Consider the following 11,242-nt stretch of genomic DNA (forward strand, 5'->3'; position numbering starts at 1 on the left):
TAAAGAGCGTAACGGTTTTTTAATTTTTTTATCATTGAGCAGTTAAATTTACACAGTTATATTTATTTATTATAACAAAATTTTGGTGTTGTGTTAGTTACTATTTATTATTTATTATATTATTATTTATAATACTGTTATTTTATGATATGAAGTTTTAAAGACAATATATGTTTGAGAAGTTACATTAATTATGACAGTGAAGTTTTTACTATACTAGAATAATATAATTGGATTCTTTTAGTTTAAATGAAAAAGGAAATTATTGTGTCACTTACTTGACGTGTTCCTTTAAAATTTGTTTTAAGCAAATTACAAAATAAAATTTATTATTCTTGAAATTGCTAAACGTAATTTAACGGAATCGAAGTTCAAATTTATGGTTGAAACGGTTTTTCATAAATGATTCTTTAACAATATAATTTGAAAATTACGAGATAAAACAACTTTTTAAAACAATGAAAACTAATATACGTAAAGTGAAGTATAATTCTGATAGATTCTTTCACTTATAATTCCTAGAAATAAATCATGTTAAACATTGATAACAATGAAATTTAATAGTAATTTGGAAAATAAAGTGAGGATGACTTAATTCTATTAGTACTAAAATTTATTTAAATCAATTACAAGTTTTAATTTATTTTTTGCATTAAAGTGAAATTAAAGTTTGTGCGTGAGAAAGATTAAAAACAGATTAAATTTTTTTAATGTTTTTTATATTTTTTGTGCTTAAGTTTTAATGAAAAGAAGATCTCTAACATAATTGTCGCATATTTTTTGTTTGCATAGTTTGTCACTCCGATTCATTATGTGTTAATACATTATTCATGGAGTGAGAAAAGGAAGTTAATGTTAAATTAAGAGAGTTACACAATACAAACATAATAAATAAAACCATGAAATATGTATGCATAATTAAAGGCATCCATTTGAATTTTTTGTTCAATGTAATAAATGTTTTCTAATACAAGAAACAATTAATCCCAACCTAATTACTGACTCAAACTTTTACAATTATAACATGATTAGTGGTGTGACTTTAACAAATTACAAAAATTATATATGTAATGCTAGCATGTGGTTGTTGAATACAATGGTGTTTACCACCTTTATACATATCACTACGAAATAAAAGAAAAAGAAAAATGTAAGACAATAATTAACCTTTGAAAATAAAAAAAAAAATTAGAGCAACAAATCATTGAAAAATTAAATTTTTGCACCCATATACCACTAAAACATCCATCTCCTAAAAATATCTTATTTAAAACCTCCTCAACTAATATAAGATACGGTTATTTTGATTTCGTTTTTTCGTGTTATTTATATATGTATGTGTGTGAGATATATGTGTATTATTAAGTATGTGAAAAAAAAATATTTTCTTCCCCTAAATCTTATATGTTTGAATTCACTGTTCTATGATAGGCCTGTAATTGAGGGTGTATAAATATATTATTTGATTAGAATAAAATTATATATTTTATTTGTTTCTCTTTCTTTATTATTTTTTTAAGTTTTTGTCTTTTTCTACCCTTTCATTTCTTCTCGAGCATGTTTTCTACTTTTTCTTCTAAATACCAATAACTAAACAAAAAAAAAAGATTTCGATATCAATAAGTATTATAAAGGTGTCTCTACTCTAGTTATTGCTTTTTCATACATCTTTTTATTTTTCTCCTTAAGTTTGATATATAAATAATATAATTACATATTAATTATGTTTGATGAATTTATAGATTTTTAATTTTTATGGATATTTTAAATTCAAAATTATTAATTTCTTTTAAACTGTAGATTAACAACAGATAGATTTTTGAAGAGAAAAATACCATCAACAGAGCAACCATCTTCATTAAAATCTTATAAATCAAGTCTCCAACAATAACAAATTGAATACATACATTGAATTTTATGATTTTGATACTTATGTTTTTATCTTTACATGTATGATGATAATTATTATTAATTTATATCATTTGAAAAGTAAATTGACCCAATGATTTATGCTCTTAGAACCAACACGGATGGTTTTGAACAAAATAAATGCAGAGAAAATAGGATACCAATGTTACAAAAAAAATGCCTGTCAAGGTCTTAAGATTAAAAATACAGAAACTGTTCCTTTCAATAATAGAGTATACATAATCAATTATGCATTTATACACAATCTATTACTTCGAACTTTGATTTTAAAAATCATAATTTGATAATTACTTGTTCTTTTTTACATTTTTTTTTATTTTATGATAATAGTAAATAAATAATAAATTAATTTCAAATATAGTACATATTTTTGCTTTCATCAAACTATTTTCCATCTTTATTATATTTTTCACCTATTTGTTTCCAACCAAAGAATCTTACTTTCAACTCATTTCTCACCTATTTATCTTCTTTTCTACTCCCTTTATTTGTTTCCTCACTATCAAACATATGCTTAATTTTGACGTGGTTCGTTCCCCATGAGACTTTCCATCCTTACCTATATCTATAAATGAGAATACCAAAATAACTCAAATGTATTGTAATTCTAAAACAAACACATTTCAGATATTAACACGGTACTCCTTTTAAAAAATAAATCACGATGTACAAAGTAGTAATTCTCTCATCATACTAACAGATTGAACAGAAAAGAAAATTTTCATTTCATTGAAATAAAAACCAAGAAATAAAAAATGGGGAAAATGAAGGTGTAAAGATGGGTGTAAGTAATTTGTACCCTTGCTGAGAACTGAGAGCTATTATACTTTTACCGAGGAATGAGGAAGCAGCACGACATTTTTAAAAAACGCATTGCGCAGCAGTTGTATGCATCCAAAAATGAGGTAACAGAGGGAGATTCTTAATTGACTCTATAAGAATGTATTAATATCTAAGCTATGATTTTCTTTCCTTTAATCTTGTCCTTAAGAGAATCTTTCTGTGGTTTTGATAAATCCAATGCATCACCTGCAGTGTGTTTCTTCCGCTTTGGTACTCCATTGTCAGCAGCATTGCCAATGGGACCAGACCAAGCTTGGAATGGTTCCTTTGAATAGGTATAAGAGGTTGATGTGAAAGTGACATCAGTTGGAACAGTATCCGGATCAATATGATGGGAAGAACCCAAAGGAAAACCAAGTTGTCCATCTTGATGTGGTGGAGGGAACTTTTCACTCTTGCTCTTGGCATTTGCATGAGTGATTAGCCTTCTTCTCTGTTACACAACAAGTTTAATCAACTATATTTTTAACTCAGGATGCATAATCATTCATATATATTTTTTTTTCTATTGTAAAGTAGGACAGATATTAGAAGGAAAGTTGAAAATGGTACTGTTGGCACTCGGCAGATATTTGAGCCAGTCTGAGACAAAAAAGTTCTGTTGCCAAATCCTAATTGTCCTTAGTACTTACTCTCAATCATTTCATTGTGCTAAGCATTCTTGCAAAAGATAATAATCTCAAAGCATATAATATTCAGTGGTTTTATAAACTGAACCAAAGCATCTCTAGTATACTAGTGATTATTAAACTTACATCAATATTCGATTGAAGCTCAGCATTGGCTTCAGGAGCAGGAAAAGCTTTTGTTCCACGATCACGAGTACGATGCTTCTTGGGGCCATCAGCCTGAGCTTTGCCAGCAGCTCTTAGTCTGTACATTCATATAGATGAAGTATCTTAGAGATAACTAAACACAGTAGGATGGCTATATTATAACTAGCAAAGATTAACTACAAAGATAAGAAAATTTTCGCTCTGATAACCACTATAAATATCAGTAAGCGTAGTCTGGGGTTTATATTTTGTGTATGTGCTTGTTGAAAGGGTGTGTTTGTTAGATGGTATAAGGTTACAAATGCCAATGAATAATCTAAAGAATACAAAATCTAATTGTTAAGCAGCATCAGGGCCAACAACACATTGCATTTACTCATCACATGCCTTATTTTCCTTCCAATTTCTCTCACCATATATTTGTGTGTGTACATATACTTTGGTTTTGCAGAAAAGAAACTTAATAGCAGAGATACCTCCTCATTTCATCATCCCTTCGTTTAGCATCCATTTCCTTGCTTGGGGGATATTTTGGAAGACTAGAAGGATCACAAGCATAAGGTTCTGTGGTAAAGAACTGCAAATTGCAGGAGCAGACAGGCAAGGTAAATGTACATGGGTTTGATTTAAAAAGATAATAAAAACACAGCAGGAAAAACACATAAATTAGAATGAAGGTCATTATATCAACTTTTACACAGATATAAGTATATTACATTAATTTAAGATCAACGGCCCACTTTATTGTGAAAATTTAAAAAATTATAAATAAAAAAACACGGCAGTGCAAAATTTGAAAGAAACAAACCAGCATTTTAACAAGAAGATCTGGAATTTTGAGAAACCTCACCTCACTTCTCAAAGCATCTGAGGCAGTTTCCCGTTCTACAGGATCAATTGAGAGAAGTGTATCAATGAGGGGTAGAGCAGAAGGTGGAAAATCTTTAAAAATCTCTCTTATGCGCCTCTTGTATGGATCTCGCGGTTTAAACAAGGTAGCATTAGGCAACTTTGACTTCTTCCAAAACTCATCTGAAGGTGAACCACATAGTTTGTATATCTTGTGCAGTTGTTCCACCTGTACAAGAAAAGTGTTAGAAAAAATCCAATTGCGATTTTTTATAACCATGAATTAAATGCAACAATGGCTATATCTTCATGACAAAATATGCAAGAGAAATCAAAACATAAGATCTACTAATAGTATGCCAATTAAAAGAAAGCATCTTTCTATAAACAGGATATGAAAATTATTTACATATTGTACACAACGCAATTTGGTAGGTAGTGATCTATGTTGCATGACTGAAGCTAAATTACTGTTAATATCCTTATAATCTTCCCATCACCTCTCTAGTCTCTGTCCTCACAAATGTATACATATTATACGACACATTCATAGAATTACCTAATAAGAGGGAAATGATGAAAAGCCAACAAGATGATATAGCCTGTAGGTGAGTTGTTACCTCTGTACGACCAGGCATGATTGGTTTCCCAGCCAATAATTCTCCTAAAATACATCCAGCACTCCAGAGGTCTACACCCACACTATAATCTGTGGCACCAAGGAGCAGCTCAGGAGGTCGATACCAAAGGGTTACTACACGACTAGTCATTGGATGCTTATGGTTTGGATCAAAAATAGAAGCCAATCCAAAGTCGGCAATCTTAAGTGTTCCTTCATTGTCAATAAGAAGATTTGACCCTTTAATATCACGGTGAAGTACATGACGGCTATGACAGTGCTCAAGTCCTGATAGCAGCTGATGCATGTAACATTTTACCTGCAAGGAGGGTACCGTATTTGGGGACATCAGATCCTAGCCTTTGAAAAGAAAATGTACCAATTACGAAATGAGATAAGTAATTCTTAAATTTTTAAGGCAAACCTGGTCTAACCTGAGGCTCTGTGAATCTGATTCCTGGGCTTGCAGCAAGTCCAGCCAAATCATGATCCATGTAATCGAACACCAAATACAAACTACAGGACATCCTTGACGTAACTAAACCTTGCAACTTTACAACATTGGGATGGTCCAACCTTCGCAAAATAAGAATCTCTCTCGCCATGAATTTTACACTCTCAGGTTCTAAATTGTCAAAACGAACCTTCTTTAGGGCAACAATTTTACCAGTCATTGTGTCTTTAGCTTTGTACACATTACTATAAGTTCCTTGTCCAATCTAAAACGAAAGAAAAAAGAGGAAACAAAGAGAAGAAATAATCATAGTCAGAAGAAAATATAAGATCCCAAACTACACAAGTTTATCCCATCCACTCAAACAATGCACAAATTCAATTCCAGTTAATTCTACCACCAGCAAATTACAAACAGATTAACAGTCAACCATAAGTTTCACTTTTGACAACACCGGGGACATGGGATAATCTGTAGCAATGAGTTTCAAACAAACCACATTAGCACATCCAGATTAATTCAATTCACAAGTTTATCCCATCCACTTAAACAATGCACAAATTCAATTCCAGTTAATTCTACCACCAGCAAATTACAAACAGATTAACAGTCAACCATAAGTTTCACTTTTGACAACACCGGGGACATGGGATAATCTGTAGCAATGAGTTTCAAACAAACCACATTAACACATCCAGATTAGGCATGACTGATAATTACAAATGCTTTTCCGTTTCTTAATCACAATGCAATGCATATGTACACACAAATTATACACAAACACACCCTGAGACACACCTTATCGATTTTCTCAAAGGTGTCTGCCTTTCGCGGAATCCAGCCACTGAGTGCTTCCCCACACACTGCAGTGAGCCACGGCGGCCATCCAGCAGCAACCTGCTCCCCCCGCAAATGTTTGGGCAGATTGCTCAGCCTCGGATTCGCCTTCGATCTCCTCCTTTCGCCTCGAGGCCGTTGCACCCCTTCACCACCACCCTTCTCCTTCTCCTTCTCCTCGCCATTCTGAACCTCTACCACAACCTCACTCTTGCTCCCCGACACTCCATCAACCTTCCTCTTACTCTCACCACTCAAACCCTTCTCCTCCTTCAACTCAGAGATTATCCCCTTCGACACCTCCCTGCTAATCACACACCCCATTCCTCAAATCTAAGCTCCATCCATCGGCATTCCCAATTACCTAAACAATCAATCATCAGCACGCCAATTAATCCAATCTAAAAAAAAAAAGACAAATGCACCTAAGCTTCACTGCACGAGAGAACACGATTTTAATCAGCAATTAAAATCGAAACCAAAATCAAACCTGATTTCGACAATCTTGGAGCACATAGAGAAACCAGAAACGTCAGTAGTTCCAGCGAGATTCAGTGATCTGGGCGAAAAAGGACAGCGAAATGAAAATCTATGAATGGCCTCTGAGTTAGGGTAATAAATAAAAAGAGAAGTGAAATTGAGTGTTGTTCGGAAGTGTAGCGCAGTGTTTGGACTTTTGGTCTGGGACAAGAAGAAAAGAGTGAGATCTTCTTCTCATTCTGATTCTCACAAGTCAAATCCCAAACAGAACAGAAACGAAGCCGTTTTTGTAGTCGTAGATGTTTGTATAGATACATACAACATACATACATAGACCGTATTATTGTACGTAAGTGATGTGTTTGTCCTAAATTAACGGGTATTTAGTGGGATGTTTCGTAACTCCTAAGGCACGGCCATTAATCCGTAATTGATAATCTTTATTAATAAACATTTAGTAACTTTATTTATTGCGTTAGGAGAAGGAATTTGGTGTCTTGTTTAAGAAAAATAAAACTTGGGTTGCAGAGTTTAATGAATGAATGGGAGTGCTAACACATCCCAATGAGTGCATGTCTGCCCTATGCTGCTGCATCTAACCCATGTGATCATTATTGTTTTAGGAAATAATTCATTTCTTGTTTTAAATCCTTTCTTAACATTTTTTTTCTTTTTCAAAATAAACAAAATTATATTATTTTTTAAGGTTAAATAGTTTTTTTTAAGTAAATAGTTTTATCTGTTAAAATATTCTGACGCTAAAGTCACTAATCTAATTGATTGGATGTAAAATAAAATCTTAAATTGATAATAAAAAAATTACCTACTTTCTTTATCTTATCTCCAAATAAATTTTATAATCGACAAAACCATAATCAAAGTTTAATATACTTAACAAATAAGGTTTACTAATAAACTTTATTAGAAGTTATCGTTAAAAATAGTTATAGTTAGAGATTATATATTCCTTTGACTTTTCTTTTACCTGTATGACATAAAATACAAATAAATATTTTCTACGATTCTATATCAAACTTAACTTTATACAAAAATCGCTTATAAAATTGTTTAATTTTTAACTAACATAAAACTTTAATAAAATAAAGTTTTTATATTATAAATTCGATTTATATCATCTCTAATACGTTTGTTTCTCTAGTTATTTTGTAAAATACTGTTTTTGTCTTTAAATTAATATACGTTGTTGTATTTTATATAAGTAATGTAATACACTTTTCTCAATATCTAACACGTGAAGTAATGAGTTTTTTATATGACAAAACGCGTATTTTAAATTATTATAATATAACCTATGGAGAAAATATTGTTGATGACATTTATAAACTATAAAAATAAATAAATATAAATTCTAATTTAAAAATAAAATAAAATGTAACTTTTTAAAATAAACTATTTTAAGTGTATTTTGTATTATTATGTTTTTCTATTTATACCTTTTAAATTTCCTCGTCTTATAGCAACGGAGGATTATTTAGTATTGTGTTAAATAAGCAATTCCTAATTAAGTATAAATTGAATGTTAAGATGTATTATTTCTCTCTGTAAGTATGGTTGCTTATGAAAAAAAGAATAAAAGTTAATAGTTTTTTTCCTTTACATATGATATATATAGGAAACTATAATTAAATCGATCGGGTGTTTAAACTTCAATTAAATCGGCTCCAAGTTTTCTGGTCGAGATTGAAAATAAAGATAATTAAATATAAAATTATGTTAAACAAGATTAAAAAGTAATCAAATTATTATTATATTATCATTAAGATCAAAAAAATCATTAAAATATCTATAAATATAATATACATATAATATACAGATAAAATATTCAATACTTTTAAATTTATTATATTTATTAAACTTCATTTTAACTAAATATTGACTTGTATATCGAAATATTGAAGTATATTTAATATTGAAAAAAAAATGTTAAAATATCAAATGTGACATTAAGGACAAAACAAGTCTTAATATATCCTTAACCTACAATAATATTTACAAATAAAATAATATTACAATTACCTCAATTTTTGTTTTAAATTTATGTAGATATTTTTTTTTATATTATTTTATCATTGTTATAAATAAGAGTTTCAATTCTTCATACACAAACCTCTCAAAATTCGCTCATTTTACTTCAACAAAATTCTTTACTTCCTTACCAAAATTCTTAAATTTATGCTCTAATAAAATTATTTCATTTTACTCACACATCTTTTATTTGTTTGGAACCAAACAAAATAAACTTCAATATAAGTTCCTAATTTCATTGCATGTCAAATCATTATATTTTAAAACTTTTATTCCAATTATAAGATTTTATAAAAAAAAACATTTTAAATTTTTATTAGGATTTTAATTTTTGTAATTTACAGTTTATTTTAATTATTAAAATATTATAATTTAAGAATTAAAGTATATGATAGTTTAAATATTTTTTTGACACAGCTTTTTAAAAATTAAATCGGAACTCTAATTTCTATAATGAACAATATTTTAGACAAGTTTCAAAGCAAGTAATACTTCGATTTTTTTTTATATTTTAAAACTTTTACTTCAATTATAAGATTTTATAAATAAAAAAAACATTTTCAAATTTTGTTAGGATTTTAATTTTTGTAATTACCGTTTATTTTAATTATTAAAACAAAATAATCTACTATTAATATTAAGTATCTTATATAAGATATAATACTTAATTTTAAGATCATTACATAATTTTCTTCAATGAGATCTTTTTACAAAAAGGTGTTTTTATGATGGTAAATTCGAGGTAATCATATGTCGGATTTTTTTGTTTGTTATCATTGTAGTTATTTTACTGTGTTAAAAGAAGAATTTGAAATTTGATAGGGATTTTTCTTCCTTCGTCTTTCTTTAATTTTCACCTATTTTCACATTTTAATTTATAATTATTAATAAAGAGATTTTCTCTTTATAATTGTTATTATAATATATATAAATTCTCACTATTTTTTTTATTAATAAATTTTAATTATTATTTTATCTTTGAATTTCTATAATTATATTTTCTTAAACTCAATTAGTATCCAAATATTATTTGAGATTTTGTTCAATGAATTTTTTTTGTACAAATGTGTCAACATATAAAGAATTTTTGTTTAATGTTTCTCTCCTTGTTTCTTTGTGTGAGAGAGAGCAATAGATTACTTAATTATCTTTTAGACTAGTATCTTATGTATCGTTTTGATTGTCACTTTGTATATAAAGTTTCTTTTGTATATAAATTTTTTTTATAAAATTGAGAGGATGGTAAATAACTTTATCTTTTCACTTCTTGACTAATTTATTTTATTAAAAATTATAATAACTCTTTTATAGTATTTATATTATATTTTAGGTTGTTACATTTTCATGATAAAAAAATTATATACAATAGAATTATAAAAAATGTTTACTTAATGACTACTTTTTATGAAAATAATTTTTTATTTACTTTCTTATTTATCTTGACAATACAAATTCAAATTAAAATAATTATAAACTACTGCTAAGAATGTAAAAATAAATCAATTATGCTGATAAATAGAGTCAATTCAATCGGCTTCATTTTTTTTATGAACCAAGAGCATTATAATCATGCTCATTGATGAGTTAGTAAGTAAATTGACTCATTTAAATTTTTTTTTGTTTTAATTTATTTTATATATTTATTAAAAATAGATAATAATTAAAAATTAAAGTATTAATCTGTGTAATTTTCATACATTAATATCCGTAATGGTAAGTCAATCTAACTTGAATTCAAGGAAAGATTTAATGAATTAAGTCTAATTTATCCCATATTTAAAAAAAAAAATTCTAACCCTCAGTCACTAATACTCGTTTTAACATGATAAACACTTTTTTTCTTTTGAAAATTAAAAAAAAAAATGTAATATTACTAACAGCACTTACTTAACGTGATAATACAAGAAATGCATATGATCCAAAACACCCATCCCAAGAAATGCAAACTCAGAACCAATAGAATAATACAAGTAAAAAAAAACATTCCAAAATTTTCCAACCCTTGTTATACTTCAATGTACCAAATCCTGTATATTTGAATCATCTAAAGGTATGAAATAATTATACTATTGCCAACAAAAACTGGACAAGATATGATTCAAAAATGCACTTTTCTTTTTCTTTTTCTTGTTGCAAGAGCTTGTAATTAGAGTTGAAACTTAACTCATTGCGAGATAAAAATTATAAAAAGCTCAAACGGAACTTTGCCAACAAACCCAAAGTGAAATTTGACATTTTTTTAGTATAGTTGGCAAAGTGTGTCTTGAGCTTTTTATAAATTTTCTCTTGCAATAAGTTGAGCAGGGTAAAGTATTGTCAATTCTAGTTAGAAGTTCTTGCAACAAAGAAAAGAAAATGTGTAAGCCTGATCATTTCATGAGATTTTATTTGTAGTATAGTTGTTTTAGA

The 11,242-nt window shown here is 28.4% G+C and overlaps 1 protein-coding gene across 2 annotated transcripts; it reads right to left on the reverse strand.

Moving 5' to 3' along the window:
* Positions 1-2,630: 2,630 nt before the first annotated feature.
* Positions 2,631-7,075, reverse strand: LOC108342827 (probable serine/threonine-protein kinase At1g54610). Of its 2 annotated transcripts, none has more exons than XM_017580658.2 (8): positions 6,798-7,075; positions 6,269-6,708; positions 5,451-5,735; positions 5,018-5,335; positions 4,399-4,626; positions 4,025-4,125; positions 3,528-3,645; positions 2,631-3,205 (listed from the first exon to the last, which is right to left on the reverse strand). In XM_017580658.2, exons 2-8 carry the CDS (start codon positions 6,629-6,631, stop codon positions 2,882-2,884), a joined length of 1,737 nt encoding a protein of 578 aa, XP_017436147.1. In that variant the 5' UTR covers positions 6,632-6,708; positions 6,798-7,075; the 3' UTR covers positions 2,631-2,881. The 2 variants fall into 2 exon arrangements, with proteins under 2 accessions (XP_017436147.1, XP_017436146.1); XM_017580657.2 differs by having other exon boundaries at positions 6,269-6,671; positions 6,798-7,073.
* Positions 7,076-11,242: the final 4,167 nt, after the last annotated feature.

Source organism: Vigna angularis, chromosome 6 (genome assembly GCF_016808095.1).
Source record: "Vigna angularis cultivar LongXiaoDou No.4 chromosome 6, ASM1680809v1, whole genome shotgun sequence".
Taxonomy (NCBI): domain Eukaryota; kingdom Viridiplantae; phylum Streptophyta; class Magnoliopsida; order Fabales; family Fabaceae; genus Vigna; species Vigna angularis.